The sequence below is a fragment of the Oryzias melastigma genome, linkage group LG17 (assembly GCF_002922805.2).
Source record: "Oryzias melastigma strain HK-1 linkage group LG17, ASM292280v2, whole genome shotgun sequence".
NCBI lineage: Eukaryota > Metazoa > Chordata > Actinopteri > Beloniformes > Adrianichthyidae > Oryzias > Oryzias melastigma.
The window spans coordinates 34,542,974-34,562,087 of NC_050528.1; the positions used below are offsets into that span (position 1 = coordinate 34,542,974).

General features: G+C 39.9%; 1 protein-coding gene across 4 annotated transcripts in view; it reads right to left on the reverse strand.

Moving 5' to 3' along the window:
- Positions 1-17,273, reverse strand: part of LOC112138784 (contactin-associated protein-like 4) — a 146,155-nt gene extending 128,882 nt beyond the window's left edge. For 3 of the 4 annotated variants that reach the window (XM_024261420.2, XM_024261422.2, XM_024261419.2), the window contains exon 1: positions 16,949-17,271. In XM_024261420.2, coding sequence (XP_024117188.1) covers positions 16,949-17,033 — 85 coding nt within the window. In that variant the 5' untranslated portion in view covers positions 17,034-17,271. Of the gene's footprint in view, positions 1-16,948 lie in introns of all 4 variants that reach the window. The other variant, XM_024261423.2, reaches the window with a different exon arrangement.
- Between the last annotated feature and the right edge of the window lie 1,841 nt (positions 17,274-19,114).

The following is a 19,114-nucleotide window of genomic DNA, read 5'->3' on the forward strand; positions in this document are numbered from 1 at the left end:
AAAACTTTGTTTCCACTCATAGTTAGTGGTTGGTTGAAACCATTTACAGTTAAAAAAATCTGTTTGCCCTTTTTAAATCATAATGGCAGTAAAAATGTCCCAAACAACAAAACAAAAGTTTACACGCCCTGATGATTTTGTTCTGAAAACATGCAAACAAGCAAATATGAAAGGGTTTGAATGACAGCTAAAGGGAACCACACTCGCCTGTGACACGTTTGTCTGTAATCAGTGTGTGCTCAGAAACGTATTGGGAGTTTCTGGGCTCCAAACAGACCCTTTATCCAGTGCTACACTGACATCTCTGGATCCTGAAAGCTAAAGAGCTCTCAAAAGATCTACGGGAAAAGGTAACGGAACTGTATAAAATAAGGGGGCTGTGTCCAAAAAATTCAGTCTTGGTCTCATTGCACCAATGGCTTTGTTATTGTACATCTAGAAAAATCTGCAACAGTTTTTCAGTGAGTCCTGGATCAAAGCTAACTTATTTATGAGTTTTTCTTTGCATCTTTCACGACTTTTCTGGCAGTTGTGACAGAAATTTTTGTGACTGTGGTTTGGTTTCAACAGAAGCCCTTTCTTTCCACTTCTTGGTCAAAGTTTGAACACAGCTGACTGGCATTCTCAGTTCCTTGAATATCTTATTGTATTCCTTTCCTGTTTTGTACACGTCAGTTACCTTTTCCCGTAGATCTTTTGACAGCGGTTTCCCCAAGACTCAGGAACCAGAAATATCAGTGCAGCACTGGATGCAGAATGCAAGGGTCTGTTGGGAGCCCAGAAACTCCAAGATTTTCTGTCGCGAGTCACAGCTTAAGCTTAATTTTCTTTATATATTTGTCCTCCATCATAATAGAGATGGCAAAATAACATGTAAAAAAACATCCAAAACACAATTTTTATTGGAGTCGTTATTTAAATACGTAGAAGCCAGATACTTGTGGTTCAAAAAACCAGAGGGTCTCTAAGATCTGCATGAGCCAATCAGCTGGTAGAACCGAATCAGAACCAAACGGTGGAGTTGCTTCCAGCTTCTATGCTGTACACAGATTGAAGCTGCTTCATAATAAAATTAGTTGTCAACATTTTGAAGAAGGAATTTCAAACTTTTCTTTTTTCAAATGCATGGAATCAAAAAACAGTACTTCTTAACTGTTTCATTTTTGTTTCATTTATTTTTTTAAATTATATTTGTCTTCCTGTTTGCTTTTAAAGTTTTTGCATTTCTGTAAATCCCTTTGAATTGCATCCATGTATGAAAGGTGCTTTACTAACAAACACTGCTCCCCTGCCTTGTGCTTCCTTTTATTAAGGCAGGTTCAGAGAGCAAGCTCTCCTGTCATCACTGGGATCATCGTACAGAATTGACTGTAAACGTGCCATGACAGCTAGGATAAGAAACTGACTGAAATGCTTTTTTTCTGGAAAACTTTTCCTTATTTTGAATCGCAACAAATCTCACGGGTCAAGCGGGTAAATGACGTATTTTTTGCAGAGGCAGGTTCTTGGAGCAGGTCATGACACACAGACTCTGATGTGTTTTTGTCCATTGAGTATATTTGGGCTGGTGGGTGCTTGCTGCTGGGAAGAAGAGTTTTTCAGAGGGTCAGTGTGACATTGCTGCTGCGTTTAGAGAGGCGCGCATAAAGCCTAATGATTCTAAAAACAGAACTGCAGGCATGGGTAAAAGATCTTTAGAAGTCGATTTTTGCAAATTCAAATTCCAAGTTTTAACATTTAAGTTCAATTCAAGTGTCAAGTTCTACTTTTTTTTTCAATATTTTATTAGTCTTTTGAATGGAGAAATTTGAAGCAAAATATCCTTTCATTAGATGCTACCCATAAGTCCCTACCAATCTGATTTCCTGATTGGTCAATGTTTGACTGGTTTGTCTTTCAAGGTGTTCAATGGGCGTGGAATTTGTACGTAGAGCCTGAAAACGAACTAAAAAACTTGTAAAAAAAATGAATACGGGTTTTTAATGCAATAGCTCAAATTGTGCATAAATGTGCGCTTACATAGACTTTTCACTGAAAGTGGTCACTTGAACGCACATTTCCGTGGCTGCTGTGAATGTACTGTAGCTTTAGTCACAACTGTCCTCACAAATGCATACAAGCTATCTGAGATTGAAAAATGTGCAAATCCAGTACTTGAACTACACTAGGGTCTAGAGTGTGGTCTAAGAATACAGTACATCACAAGTGTCTGCAACTTACATTAGCTCTACAAATACTTAGTGATACACCTCCCACAGCCACAACAATAGTACATTCCATTTTTAGTGAGTTTCAAGGGAATTGCTGGGCCGAATCTGAATTCCTCCCCCTACCCCTTGAACTTCCCTTTACTCCTCCAACTGAAGGGGCATTTGAAGTAAAAAGGAGTATCCATAATAGCTTTTTTAAGGGTAGAGCGAAGGGACTTCGATTTCTTTATCCTTCCACCGGTAGGGTGAGCCGCGTCACACTGTGGCGTAGAGAAGCGCTTTTCTTCACGAGTGCGCTCTGAAGCACAAAAGTTTACATTTAAATGTAAGTAATGACTTTTTGTTTTAGCATGACCTTTTAAAGTTATAAAACAAATGTTATGCATTTTTGACTGCTAGCAGCTCCATGTTAACGAACCTTAGCCACTTCTTCAGTGCAAAGTCTTGTTTTGCCTTGCAGACAGTCTGAGCGTTTTCTCTAGTTTACTTTTCCTGGTTTTTTACCCTCCCCTGTTTTTCTTCATTGTCCTGCCTCGCTTCTAGCTTTTGACCTTAGCCCGATTTTGACTACGCCTCAGCCTTGTTCCTTGCCTGTTTATCTCAAGATCAAATCTACGTTTGCACATGTATCCAAACGTCTCTGCCTCTTCCTCACAGTAAGGGAAGAATTCGGATTCAGACCTGGACTCACTTGCGCTCCCCTATATCATGCAAAATCTACTTTTTTTTATTTACTTTTATGTGTTTTATAATGTTTGTAATGTGTTTTTAAATTCATCATGAAAAACAACCCTAAAGAGGTATTTTACTACATTTACGTATCTTTAGTATTCCCCTAAAACCCTACTCTAAGAAAACCAGCCCCTCCAATTCACGAATACAAGGGGTCCTCACATCGTAAGACAGACTTCTGGAGGAGTTTGTTTCAATCTTATCTGTATTTTAAAATCTGTCATTCAGCTCCTCACTCAGCTGGAATTGACCAAACAAAGTTTAGTCAGCTTGTTTTGTCTATAAGTTTAGATTCTTTCTGGATCTGTATGTTTTCCTCATGAACACCCCGGCTTCTCTATTTTTCAAATCTTTTCTCTGCTTCTCAAAAACCAGGCTGCCTTTAATTATTACAGGATGTTGTTGATTACGTAAAACTGCAGCCCAGAACATGAAAAGCTGTGACACTCACATCCAAACATTAGAAATGAGTCAAAGGGAAAGGTGCATAAATCCAACAAACACTGTATTGATCATGTGAGTTTGTGCGTTCTAATGATATTGTAAAAGTTTGGTGTATCCAAAGATGAGGATGAATTCAGCTGCAGGAGGAATAAACACCGAGGTCAGTTAATAAATTACAACAAACACTATATTTTGTAGTCTGTTGTTGTTTGGTGGATTTTTGTTTTTCACTATTTTTTTATTCTTTCATGTTTTCCCTAGTGAAATCTCTCCTCTAGATTTTTTCTCTGCAGGAATAAAACTGAGCTCATTCCATGTTTGTGTAAGGTCATTTTTTTTTTGTGAACTCGTTTTTAGACTGTGCTTTTTATGATTGATTTTATGCAGAAAAAATCTTTTTTATTAAGCATTTCATGACGGCACGATCTATCAGCTGCCAGCTCGTTTTTTAAAGGCTAGAAGGTTGAGTTCTGGTTGTTGCTGTTGATTCACAGCTAGAAATGTTCCCAAATGTTTACAGAGATGGTCCTTACGTATGTTCTTATTGTGACGGCAAATTTTACAAAACAATTAAATAATGTATTTAATATTTGACAATTTCAGCAATAATTTGATACATAATTAAACATTCATAAATAAGTAACTTTGTGGAGAACACCACAATGGAAACATCACTTTTAGGTTTAAAAAAATATTTGCAATTGAACTAGTTAAGCTAAATTAGTCACATTTACTGCTTCTTTTTCTATTTGTTTTAATTGGGTCTTTTTAATACTTTTTAGGACAACTTACTGGAAACCAGAAAAAAAGGAAAACAAGCTAGAAAGAACTAAAAATGCAGCAGGTTAAAGTAAATAACTTATGATGTTAATCTGTAGATTACTGTATGAAATAAAAGGTTGTTTCTCCTTGTGTAGGATTAGGATTGTGACAAAACATAATAGACCAGGGTGTCTGCATTTCACCCACGAAAACAGGTAACGTTTGAACTTTTGTGAAGATGTATCCGCATATTATGCATACTGTGCATATAAATTGAAAGCCTTTTGCCCATCCCTACTACCTCAGTGGAGAAAGTGGGGGTGGAGCTTGCAGGGCAAACTCTTCCTAGAAGGGGCTGTTCCCCACGGTTATACGTCTGAATGTGAGAACTCAGTCATTCTCAGGGATTAGTTTGGGCTGGTGCTCAGAGAGCAGAGTTTTAGAGGAATGCTCAGAGATGCGGGAATGGATCAAAGCTCAATTTAGGGGCTGTTTTAACATTATAATACACTTAAAAAAGCTTAAGAAAGTGTCAAGAACTGATAGATGAAGGACCCAAACGCAGGACACCAGACTTGGTGGTAAAAAAGTAAAATTTTTAATCAAAAAACAGGACAAAAACCCATGGAGTAACTAGAGTTGATGACTGAACAGGACAGAGCAGATGACCAGACAAAGCTCGACTTTGGCCCGATACGAATTCTTCCCTTCTCCCTTCCCCTTCATTTGACCCTCCAGAGAGTTATGAAAAAATATTGTCTTATATTTCAGACGTCACTTTCATCGATGACGTCACTAATAGTAGCCACTCTGCAAGCGTTAGCGCAGAGTTTACTGCACTTGAATATACATGACAAAAGCGATGTTATAACTTTAAAAAAGGTCATGCTATGAAAAAAGTCTTTAGTTGCATTTAAATGTAAACTTCTGTGGTTCACAGCACACCCACGTGAAGAAAGCGCTTCTCAGACGCGGTCCAGCCTCGCGGGGGAGGACTTTATATCCCTCCGCCTGGAGGGTCGGATTTAAAAAATACATTTCCTGGACACACTTGGACTTAAACTCCCCCTTTAAATGGAGGGGGAAGGGGGTGGGGGTGACCAACATTGTTGTTTTTTAAGGGCTTACCCTCGCCGTGGAGGGATGCAGAGCCCTACGTCGCCATGGTGCTCCCCGAAGAGAAGCGCATTTCTTTAGGTAGGTGTGCTCTGAAGCTCAGAAGCTTACATTTAAATGTACATAATGACTTTTTTTGTTTAAGCATGACTTTGTAAAGTTATAAAACCAATGTTGTATTTTCGACCACTAGCGGCCCCGCGCTCCTACTCCAGCAACTATTGAGTGGCAGTGAACGCCATTTTACCATAATGCTCCCCTTGGAACACCAAATATAGAGGTGAGTGAAGAATTCCAGTTTGGCCCTTCATTTCTGCAGAGCGGCAGTAATTCAGCGGAAATTTGCCTCTGAGATGTGGGCAGAACCGTTGGCATGGAGCAACCCTGCTCCCCCCTCCCCTCACATTTGTTGAGACCACAGAGCAGGAAGCTTGTGGCCCACCTGGAGTATTTTTTATGTCACAACAATCTGTTTCAAATAGCATTTTTTCTACTGCTCCTGATTAACAACAATTAGAATATAGTAATTTGAAACCTAATATTCTTTATTTACGTCCTTCCTCATGTGAAAAATGCAACAAGAGTATTTTGAAAACACTAAAACGGAATTTTCATCAGAGTGAGTCTTTAAATTTAATTTATTTTCCCATTCACTGAAGACGTGGTCATTTGTTTAAAAAAAAGTTGCAAAGCTTACACTAAAGTGAAAAATGGCGTGGGATAGCAATATGATCTTTTGTAATGTGATCAAATTTGCAATAATAACAGCCAATGTTTTATAGTTAAGCCCTTGTTACCGTAGCATACCTTTTTCCCTCTGGCCCTTGCTGGCCGCTCGCTGTTGTCAAATTTAACAGTAGATCGAGGTCAAGTAGCAATCAGTAAATGTTCCATCATTTATTCATGCAAAGCCATCTTCTCCTGAGGCGGGAATGAAGCAGTTTTCATTCAGTGCATCATTAATCATGTTCCACATCAGCCTCATGCAAATGATTGATAGTTACACTTCATTTTGTAGCTGTCATTTTCAGGGATCTTCTTGCACCTTTTCTCTGAGTCTCATTAGTTTTTATTTCACATGTTTCTGCATCTAATAAGCTGATCTAAAGATCCTGAAATGTTGCAGCCTAAAAATACATCACTGAAGGATACCAACGGACTCGAGTCGTAGCCCTTAATGACAGACTACAGGGCGAATGCATGAGCTCTGACTTGGCTTTCACTGAGTGGTAAAGGAAGCTGATGCACTGGTTACTTTTAGTCATTGGAAACTGCTGGATCTTAGTCTTCAAGTAAGAAAGGTCATGTGCTGTCTTGGAGAGATTGGTTTTGTCAGGTGAGAAAGACTTCTAAATAAGGAACATGAATTTAAGTGGCTGAGCATGAATTCTTCATCTCCATCTTTGTGTTAGTGTCTTTGCTAATTATGTCAAAGAGAGCAAAATGTGCAATTCAAGCTGTGTGGACTCTGGGGGCATATTAGAAGGTTCCAAGTACGTTTTGTAACTGACGAATTATCTACTGTGATTGTTCAAACCTATAAAGAAATGGAGGTTAAAGTAAAGTTTCTGAATAACTACACATTTCTATTAAAAAAACAAGCTTTCAAGTACAAGTCTCTTGTGTGACTTTGTTGTAAAGCACGGATAAACTGGTCGGTCTCAGTCTCCTGACCTCAATATTAGTTTACCACTCTGAGGAGATCTCAAATGAGCAGTTCAAGCAAGACAGCCCGAGAATTTAAAGGAACTTGAGGTTTTCTGTCGAGAAGAATGTGCATCATTAGACAAAATAAAGAACCTCATCTACAATAACCAAAAGAGACTTCAAGCTGTTATTCATACAAAACGAGTACGTAAACATTTAACCGGGTTATTTGGGAAGTTTCTCTTATCAATATGATATATTGTTGTTTAACAATAAATGGCTTTATCCAACCACTAACTATGAGTGGAAAACACATTTTTATATTATCATTCATACTCTCTGAAAAATAGCCAAGAATTCATAACTTCTTTAAGGGTTTGTGGACTTATGAGCAAAAGCGTATATGCTTAAAAAACTGCTTTTTTTATTTTTAAATCTGGCTAAAACTAGCATAATCACAATTAAAAACCCACTGGCAATGATTTGATAGTTTATCAAAAAATGATGAGCATGGCTCTTTAACTGAAGTACTTTTAACCTGAATCCATTTTGAACTGGAAGTCAGTGTAAGGACTAGAGGAGTGATGTGGTCATTTCTACTAGTTCTTGTTAAAACTCTGGCAGCAGCGATCTGAATGAGCTGCACTTTTCCAAGTGTCTTTTTAGACACAGCCGACTGAAGACTCCTACAGCCTGCAGGAGATGAAGGCATGAATCAGCTTCTCTAAATCCTGGCTGGACATGAGATCTCGAAGACTCAAATTAGATTGAGGCGAAAAGAGCTAATTTACTTGTGGCCTCAATGTGAGCACTAAAACTCAGCCTGAGTCTATTTTAACACCATTGTTTCCAACTTGCTTTTTATTTGTCTATAAATCCGCTCTTCTGTTACCTTCATTCTTTTCTGATCATCACCAAAAGCAATGACTTTTGTGTTTTTATTATTTCATTCAAGGGTGAGTGGCCCTTGATTGCCTTGCCTTGATTGTATGCGGCCCGTAAAACGATATATTCTGGCCCGCCAAACTGGAATATATCCTATTAATAAATCTTTATAATGCTTTATATTACCTGTAATTCTGATGTCTCTCAAATTGACATTTGTTTAGCTGCAGGAAGTTATTTTACATTCATGTGGTGTTGGAAAATTTGTTGTTTTTCTGATGTTCACGAGTGTTGTCTGAGTCGGACAGTCATTGTTGTACCGTTCCAACACCACATGAACACAACGTTTCTCTAACTTTGCATTTATCCCTGACTGACTTTTAACTTATTGGTGCAATTGACACAAAATTAAGATCAAAAGCCAACGTTTTTAAATAAAAAACTCCAAAAATATTCTGTTTTAAAATGTATTTCTAAGTTTTTAATCAGAATTAAAGCATGTTTTTGTCCAGATTCCATGTAGTGTTTTTTGTGGATTACCAAAACACACCACTAATCCACTCCTAGTCTGGCCCTCCTGTCAAATTTTAGGACCCTGTGTGGCCCACGAGTAAAAAGTTAGCCCACTCCTGGTTTAAATGATGATGCTCTGACACAGTCTTTTGGTGACAAAGCTGCAAACAGGAGAATACAAAGAAAACTGACCAACAACAGAACTTCAACTAAATACTACACATATGCTGAGACTCCAAAGGTTTAAGTAATAGGATAATTGGGTTTGGAAGTATAAGTCAAAAGAGTAGCTGGATACTGTTAAAATGCATCATAATTTCTTCACTCAAAGCATGGTGCACTGTCATGACTAAGATATGAAAATTTGCAAGTGGTACACATTTAAATAAACTTCTCAAATGAAAAGTTTGTAACTTTCCAATTGACGCTGTGGCTACTATCTAAATCAAAAGTATTGTTAAATCATTCAGACTATCAAATGCCCCGAGGAAGAAATGGGTTCTGATCTGTTCATCTTCTCTTATGAAATTCTACAGGATGAAAGTAAAACAAGCAAAAGCAATCCTTAACCATAAAACAAAGAATTATTATTACTGCCTTTTTCTTTTATGCCTATTTTTATTGAACCCACAGAGCACAACCATGAACTTGGCTCCAGTTATGCTTCTCGTTTTCTGCCAGCTGATGCTCTGGCATGTGTTCAAGCCGATTAAGATACCGACGTAAAACAGAAACGACTGTAGAAACATTCACTTTTACCAGAAATAAATGCAACAAATAAGCATTTAGCCGACCAATCAGAAGCCAGCTTTAAACCGACCAATCAAGAGCCAGCTTTAAACCGACCAATCAGGAGCCAGCTTTAAACCGGCCAATCAAGAGTCAGCTTTAAACCAACCAATCAGGAGCCAGTTTTAAACCGGCCAATCAGGAGCTGCTTTAAACCAACCAAGCAGGAGCCAGCTTTAAACCGGCCGATCAGGAGCCAGCTTTAAACTGGCGAATAAGGAGCCAGCTTTAAACAGGCAAGACAGGACTAGGCTTTAAACCAGCAAATCAGGAGCTATCTGTAAAGCGACTAATCAAGAGACAGCTTAAAAAAGGCCAATCAGAAGCCGGATTTAAACTGACCAATCAGGAGCAGGCTTTAAACCAGCCAATCAGGAACAGCTTTAAAGTGGCCAATAGGGGTTAAGCTTTAAACCAACCAATAAAGAGCCAGCTTTAAACCGGCCAATCAGGAGCCAGCTTTAAACCGGCCAATTAGGAGTTGGCTTTGAACCGGCCATAGAGAGCTAAGTTTTGAACCGGAAAATGAGAGCTGAATTTTAAACCGACCGATCAGGAGCCGGCTTTAATCCTACCAATCAGGAGCCGGCTTTAAACCGACCAATCAGGAGCCGGCTTTAATCCGACCAATCAGGAGCCATATTTAAACCGACCAATCAGGAGCCGGCTTTAAACCGACCAATCAGGAGCCAGCTTTAAACCGGCCAATCAGGAGCAGGCTTTAAACCGGCCAATCAGGAGCCGGCTTTAATCCAGCCAATCAGGAGCCGGCTTTAATACGACCAATCAGGAGCCGGCTTTAATCCGACCAATCAGGAGCCGGCTTTAAAATCGACCAATCAGAAGCCGGCTTTAAACCGACCAATCAGGGCTAAGCTTTAAACCAGTTATACATAACCATGTGGCCACGGCCCAATCTTGGTCTTCGAGCGCCCTCTTGTGGCCACTGAAAAAAATGATGTCCTGACCCTGGCGGCCGTGAGGGCTGCGGGACCTGAATGCAGTTTCCTGCCACTTCGTGGAAGTTATCTTTATTTATTAACATTTTTATAAGATCTTTTTAATGCTGCTGTTATAAGTTGGAAAGAATCGCGGAAACTCAGCATTTCTCCGCAAAAGTCCCGCCTGCTGCTGTAATGAGAGACGAGTAGCAGAGACACGCCCCCTCCTGCGTGCACACCTGAAATCCATTTGGATCAAACATATCAACAGGGGTGAACGTAAACTGGAACGCTCCGGTTCCGGTAAAAGAGTTGGAGGCGGAGCACTGCTCCGGCGGGAGAGATCAGCTGAGCGGCCGGTTTTCACCGGATCACACATGACAAAAGCTGCGGTCACTCTTATTCTCGTTCCCGGGCCGTCTCATTCCGGATCCATCCGCTTCACTTGTTAACATTAGTGATGGGTCGGTCGCGAACGAAACGGCTCTTTGAACCGGCTCTTTGAACCGGCTCTTTGAAGTGAACGACGCGAGCCGGCTCCTCGCTGGGAGCCGGAGCCGGAAGTCGGGAGCCGAGTCTTTTCTCTCTCACTCCCTCTTTTTCTCCGCATGTCGCACGTGATTGGTCAATATGTGTTTGTGCCGTGTGTTCGCGCTGCGCAGATGAGGAGGTTACACTCGCGGCGCACAGAAGGAAAGAGAAAAAGAGAGTCAGTGGCCACAAAACAAACAGCAAAACCTTAAGGTAAAACAATGAGTGACACAAGAAAACACAGCAAAATTATGGGAGTATTTCACTGTTACAGGTGAAACAAAAGCACTTTTTAATCTATATTGTTATGTTGTGATTTACAGTGTTTTATATTGTTTTCAAGTTGAATTTGTTTACAAAGAGATGGTTAAAAATTTGATAGAACAGCTCTGTTGAATAGTAAATAGTTGCTTTTTGTATTTTATTATAATTTTTATTCTTTTTTCTGTTTATATGAGTGAAATAAAATCATATTTACAAAAAAAACAAGTTTTTTTATTAGTAATTCATTTTGTGCATAATTTTATATAATTGTTGAAAATAAATTACTTAAAGCAACAAAACAACCTAAAGAGCCGTTTGGGAGCCGAAAGAGCCGGCTCTTTTTGGGGAGCCGATCCGAAAGAGCCGGCTCCCTTAAAGGAGCCGGAATTCCCATCACTAGTTAACATTCTGCGTGTCTCCAATTCATCGCCACCCAAAGCGATCTAATCTAATCTAATCCCAGTCTACCGTGACAACAGTCATGGATGACGACGCACCTATATGACTCTTTTTTCCCTTGTGACTTTTTAAAAAGAGGCGTGCTCTTTTTTATGTTTACTCTCTAGTCTTTTCTACTTTTTTCTCTTTCCCCGCGAGCGCGCACGGAAGGACGGAGATGTGCTGTGCGTAAAGGCGCACGTGGAAAGGTGGAGATGTGCTGTGCACAAATTCGCATGCTGAAGGATGGGTATGGAAGTGCGCTATATACGCACGCTGGGTGGGGGGCTTTGTAAACATTTACAATATAATTTTGGATTATTGCTTAACATGAAGAGTTTGATTTTTTAATTCAGAACAATAGACTGTGTACTTTTCATGAGGACTGTCAGTCTGTCTCTCTGCGCCTTTGATGGGTGAAAAGCTGCTTTTCAAAATAAAAAAACAAACAAAAAAAAAACTCTACCGAAAACAATTTACAAGAACCAATTACCACGAATCCCTTAAATTAATGATGAGCTCCTGGAAAAAAATGTTGGTATTGAAATGTTTTAATCATATCAAATATCACATTAAGCATCATTGACTAAGGCTTGTTCTTGTTTATTTACAGTCAGCATGATGATGAGATCTAAGGTGAGCTGTGTGCTGCTCAAAACACTAACAAACTCATATTGGGAAGCCAATACCTTTAAAAAAAGTACAAAAACGTTAAAAAAGAATGTCTTTTAAATTATTATTCAAGTTTTATCCCAAACAAATCTTAGTCATGTTCAAGCAGTTGCAGGTAGAATCCACAAGGGGGCAAACGATTGAACTGAGACCATAGGAATGTCTACATTTGATGAGAATAAAATAGTGAAAAGCAGCTTGTGTAAGAAAGATGGTATTTCAGGCCACTGAATCACATCTTCTGCAGAGCTGATGTTCATTTCAGAAGACGTCCACAAAGCAGTCCACATAGATGGAGGACTGGTGAGGACCCCAACATGGACAGACAAAAACTTAAGAGAAATCCTGTTTTTAAAGATGAGCTGCAGAAACATCTGCAGACAACATTAGTCAACAATAGCAGATCAGAACCTAAATATCCTATTTTCGAGAATCCTGGCTCTGATTCACCACCTAATTGCCCTCAACCGATGTACAGAAGGAACAGCTGTCCTAAAGAACGGAACTAATATGGGACGTCAGAGCACACCGCTCATAAGGTCATCAATCTCCAACAGCATGAAAAAATTAAAATCCTTGTGCAGGAAAAAATCTGGGCCTGACCCTCAACACCTCTACTCTGATTAACTTCTTTATTCATCTGCTGTTTTCCATTTTAGCCTTGATTTGACTAGATTGACAGAAAGTAAAAAAGCAGAGGGGAAAAATAAAAGGGAAAAAGGGAAATTAAACTTTTTTCTGCTTAAATAAACTTCTAAAAAAGATTCTGGGCCTTGGGTGAGACTACATTTTGTTTGTTTGGATTCCCTCACTATTCCATAACCCCTATAAGACAATATGGTGTAATACTTTCCAGTTCCGTGGATTGTACCACATTTCAGACTAGTACTGGGTGATATGGAAAAAAAATTGTATATCGCTGTATAGATTATTTTATATCACAATAACGATAAATATCACGATACACCACAATAAAGTATATTTTTAGTTATTCCCAGAAAAACAAAATTACAAAAAATGTCATTACTTATTTTTCTCTCACTTTATTTTTTCAAGTAACATATAAATGAATCTTTACAAATGAGAAACATTTTTAAAGTGCGTAATATTTTCAAGTTTCTTAGAAGGAAAACACATTTTTGCACAGAAGTTCAGCAATAAAAATAATAAAGACGATAAAAAAACGATAGAAGAGAAGTGGCACGATAGATACTTTTCTATCGCCTACATCATATGTATCGTCATATCACCTAAAACTGTTTTACACACATGCTTACTATTTTATAGTGACAAATATGACAACTCTGATCATTAGGAATGGACAATCTGATGTGCGATATGAGCGATCAATATTGCAAAGATATGACTTGCAATACATGAACACATAACAAAACAAAATCAATTAATCAATTAATATATCATGTCCATTTCACTGCAACAGATTTATTTCATTAAAGGTCAACGTCACCTAAAGTTTACTCCACATGATCCTCATCTACATTGGAGGCGGGTCTCTAATACTAAAAGGTTTCATTTGATTGGTTAACAACGTGAAGGACTCCATCCGATTGGTCAAATGTGTAATGATTCTATTTGATTGGTTAAAAATTTAAAGCAGAGATTGTTTTAGCATTTATATGAACATTTAAGGTAATTCTTTATCGCACTTTATGAAAATACTCATATCACACAGACAGATATCGTGATGATTATAAATTTGAGTTATATTGTGCAGACCTACTGATAATAAATAAATACATTGGATTTTGGAACAGCAGATTCGGACACTGCAACAATATGGTGAACGGCCTAAGTCGCTCACTAGTGCACCAAGTAGTGAGGGATTTCAGACACAACCATTGTTTTACTCTGTGCTGTTCTGTTTTTGTTGAATGAAATGTTTAAATATTAGTCATCAGTATTGGCCACAATATGTTGAAATATTTGTTTTATTTATAAATATACCCAAGTTTCATGTACATGTGCTAACTAAACTTGTTTTTCCCTCAGTGATCCCTATTTTGTGTCCACAAAGAGATATAGTTCTGTTTGAAGAGTACACAGCTGAGTCTGTCAGGAGTCAGAGCTCTGTCTCCCCCTCTGGTCACCATGTGGGAGCACTCTCCGGAGTACTAACTCATCTGACTCAAATCTGATAATCACCCATCTGCTTCTTTAGTACTACTCAGAGTGTCGCTCTGTGTGAAGTATTGTTTGTGCCACCATTACTGAGCGTTTCTATCTGGACCTGATCTTCTGTTTCTGACCCTGATTATTCTGATTGCCTGCTGCCTGCCCTGACCTCGCCTGGACTCTGACATCTCTAGTCTCTTCTTGGATGATAACGACTGACCTCCAGCTTTGTGGACTTGTAGCTGTGCTTCTCTCCTGTCTGAACTAATAAACCTGCTGCACGTGGAACCAGCTGTCTGCCCCATTTATGACAGTCACTGATTAAAAAAAAAAAAAAAATGAAAAAGCAGGATTATTTTTAATTTTTTTCTTAAGGTAATAGAAAAACAAAGAGGAACCATCTTGTTGGCAATTCAAGAGGTGATAAAAAGCACTTTGACTTGGAAAGACACATTCCAGAAACTTGTGTTTGGTCTGTTTACAGGCTGCCATCAACTAGACATTTCAGTTTCAAACTAAACCTCATAGGCAAAAGCATGTGATTAAAGATCTCTTCAGTCATTGGCCATGAATTATGAGGGTGGGGCAAAGCAACAAGAGAGAATTATGTAAGTTCTAAACTTTATGATCCTTGCCAGGATAGTTCACTTTTTCAAACTTTATGTTTCGCTGATGAATTTTGAACGTCTGTATCACCGTGAGGTTCAACACTTTTTACTGCTACTTTGGTACGGTGGAGCAATGCTGCAAGACGGTTACCAAGGAGACGACGGCTCAGAAGGTACAATGATTACTGTCTAGGAAAAAGATTGTCGGAAAACAGTGTGAAAACCAATGTGTATCATCTTAAAAGTTATTTTGATGAGCCTGCATTCATCTGACCACATTTTAATACGTTGCTTTTGCATTGTTGGTCCATGTTTGTCTGCAGCTCTCTGTTTACATACCGTAGTGACTGGCTACGGTGTCCATATTGGTCCAGTTTTTCTGATTCAAGCATGCATGGTGGTCAGTCTGAGGAAACTCAGGGCAAAGTGGAGCTCAGTCTGATTGGAAATTAACCGAGACCAACTCGAAAGGACCGGGAGGGAGGGTCTAAGGGCAGGGATAACCACTTTTATTTAGTCTTAGTTTTTAACCATTGTTCATATTTTGAAGCCCAATGAGGCAATTTTCTTTGTGATTTTGGGCTATATAAATAAAATTGAATTGAATTGAATTGAATTGAATTGAACTGAATTGAAAGATGGATTCGAGAGTGGTTCTTGGTCCTGGACCAGGGTCCAGTTGGATTTTTTAAGGCTGAAAATGTGTCCTTGATTATTGGGGGGAAATTAACTCTGGCTCACTTGAAGGAAATAAAATGTGTCCAGTTTGAATACACCTTTACTCATTGTAGTTCAATTGCCTAAAATTTGTACCAACTTGCCACTTGCTCTTCTGTCTTGAAAGGCTGAGACCTGCAGCTCGACTTCCAACACGTCTGCAGTCTTTTCTCATTATGCTGCTGTGGTTTATGGTCTGTGCATGATGACTGTGCTGCTGTGTTTGGCTGTGCGACTCGCACACGCAGAGAAAATGGCACAAACACAAGTTCAGGCCGGACCGGGGACAAGAAGATTTACCAGAACTTGTTGTGAGCTAAGCTCTCACACATGGACACAAAAGGAGGAAGGACGGATGAGCTCGGACTTAAGACACCTTCACTGAGTGAGCACGAGCAGAAATGCCAGCAGAGAAACGAAGAACAGAAACACAAGCCAAACAACTACAGAGAACAGTAGGAGGAGAGATGCAGAGGGAGAAACGAAGCATTTTGGTCATGAAACATTGAGAAACGCACAGTTGTGAAGAAAAACGGATGCAGATGCCGCGGGGGGGGGGCTGAGACATGGGGAGCACAGTGAGATGGAGAAGAGGCAGGAAGGAAAAGGAGGTGAGAAAAATAGAAATTTCTTTTTTATGAGCCAAAGGAAGTGAGTTGAGCTGGACAGGAGAGAGTGATGAGAGCCAAAAAACAGCAGAAAAAGACAGGACAGAGATGAAGAAGATGAGCAGCAGGAGAGAGCATTCTGGCAGGGAACATCTTCATCTGACCAACATATATATATATATAATATATATATATTCTCCTCGCCATCTCAGTTTAGATTCAACTCAGGGAAGAAATGAGATGAAAGTTGCATCTTCATTACACAGATTTTATAGGAAAAGAATTGCTGCACAAAAATGAACCCACTAAGATTGAATAATTTGTTTTAACAAACTCTGAATCATCTCTGTCATCTCCATCCATCCATCCATCTATTTCTCCTCTCTTTTGCGCTTCACATCCACTTGTGTTGGATATCTATCAGTTATAAACGCCTCTCCAGGCCACACTGAACGATTTTTTCAGATTTAAACAAGGTTGCGTTCATGAGTTTGAGACAACAAACATGCAGGCTGAGTCCCAGGAGGCTGTGCGCGCTGCTCCGCTCCGCTCCGCGCTGCGCTGTGGAGGGCAGCAAATGAACCAGAAAACCCTGTGATCCCGTTCATGGACACGGCAGATGAGACCGAGCCGTTTCATGCACTTTGTAGTATAATTATAGTATATTTTGATTAAAGAATCTTAAATCAGGACAGTTGTGTGTTTTGGTCAGACTGCAGGAAGACAAATGTAAAGATAACTACTGAAAATGCGTAATTTTGGCACAATTTTCATCGCAGGTGTCCCAAATCAGTAACTCTAATGAAAAACTCAGATTTTTTCCCCCAAGTTTTATGCATATTCTACAAAGTGACATTTCATCTGAAGCATCTTCTGCAGGTGCGCGATGCTCGGACTGTCCTCTGCAGAAAAAAGTGAAAAGCGGGCAGCCGACTCACCTCCTGCGTTTGTCCCAAACGCGCAAAGGAGCAGCAGCGCGGCGCCGGCGGTAATCCCACAGACTCTTCCAGCCTCCACATCCATGATGAACGCGCACGCAGAGGGAGCTGCTGGGAGACACGCACGGAGAGACGACTTGTCCTCTCCAGCTACACCAGAGATCTCCTCCAAGCCGACTGAAGGGAGGGAGGGAGGAGGCGCAGAGAGGGGCAAGCAGCGCAGACTACATGCTGACGTCTCTGAAAGGGATGAACTTGAACGCACCACGGAGGGAAATTTGATCCAGTCACGAATGTATTGATCCGACAGGAAGGATTTTTCTTTAACAGCACAGACTGGAGTAACGGCAGCGTGTGAAGCACACAAAAGAACAAGTGACGCAACTGAAGCACAGCAAGCTTCTTCTATTAGTCTGAAAAAGAGAGTACAAGTGTCACTTTACAGTTTTAACATTTCTGGTTAAAAGTCTAAAATGTCTTTAATTGAAGACTATTTCATTAAAAACGTACATATTTATAATTAAAGATGCGACAAAAGGGACTTTAAAGGAACAAAAATAAATTATATATCAGAACCTAATAAATTCTCAACAAATTTCCATCAATTTTCTTAAACCGCATTTTTTTGTCTCACGGGCTGCTGGAGCCTATCCCAGCCAGGTGGTATATGGACTGGTCGGTAGTCTGTTGCAGGGCACACACATTCACACCCAGGGGTGAAAGTAGATATCTTGTTATGCCGGTACTATTGAATGTTCCCAAACGAAAAATCAAACGCACCCATTACACACGCATGTGCATCGGACGTGTTTACCAACAACACAATCTTCAGGACCCCTCCGCATCACTTGTTGATGTTTTAGGTGTCCCCAAATTGTCGTTTTTTGATGTGTTGGCTGTTCATAAAATCAAGGGTCTGCAACCCTCGAGACATGGTATCGGATGCGGCACGAGACCAGACGCGAACCGGGCCCGGACACGGTGTCGGGCCACCAGATGTGGCCCCGGATGGTAACGTACTAGACGTAAACCGAGCCCATGCAGACGCAACCCGGAACCAGGTTAAAGCATCAGTGCGCTCCACGTCCTGGTACTGGACCGGTTTTGTGGAACAGAGGTTGGGGCCCCCTGATTTAAGCCAGCATGTTGAGGAACATCAAGAATACAAAAGTGACGTGGAGGAGTCCAAGCAATTTTATATAAGTAAAACAGATAAACCTCTGCTTTCAGCTGGTGTTTTTTCCTCTTTTCCTCCTTAAAGTTTTAAAGAAACATTAACGGCAGCAACACCACGCGCCCCTCTCCTCTCTTCCCTTTGACAGCAGCAGTGACAGAAAGGGAGGGGCGCAGCACAGCAGAGTTATTGATTACATCAAACTTTTGAGTTATTTTATTTAAGTTTTATTACTTTTTTTGCATAAAATGAGTGGTGCATCAAACTGTTAAACAAAAATCAAGAAAAAAATATATAACCATTGTGATTTGGCACCCTCTCCAGCAGATGACACCCTAGGCAGCCGCCTATTGTTGCCTATGTCCAGGGCCAGCCCTGAATCAATTAGATAATAAGGAAGACTGAAATTACTGTTCTTGTGCAAAATTCTAGTGATAAATTACTGAATAAACTGAAAAGAAATCTATAATTTGAGAACAAAGGCTGCAAGTGAAAAACTTGACAAGGAGCTTTATGATACACCTAAAGTAAATAACATGCTGGATTCAAACTACTTTTCAGAGTAGAGTATTTCAATAAGTATACCTGCATACATGTGACCCAATCTCTGATGCTAAACATTTCTGCTTTGTAACTTTAGGCCACTGAAGTTTATTCATTATTATGATTTCCTTGCTTCACTTCATCATGGTTAGGTGAGCAGGATGAAAGCCAGATGCAGGGAAGAACCACAAGCACATCAGAAGCAAAGTCCCAAGGATTTATTTACAAGGATAATCTCAGGTAACATGGACTCATGGGACTGGAAACCACACAAGACAAGCTGACACTGAGGGCTCAGAGGAAGTTTTTTAAATGCAGTCAGGGCTGATTAGCAAAGTGCAGGCAGCTGTGACTGCTCCAAGGCTCACCAAGAGTGGGCGGAGTCACAGCCAGCCTGCACAGAAACCAGAGACGGGAAAAGGAGAAACAACATATATATATAGAAAAAA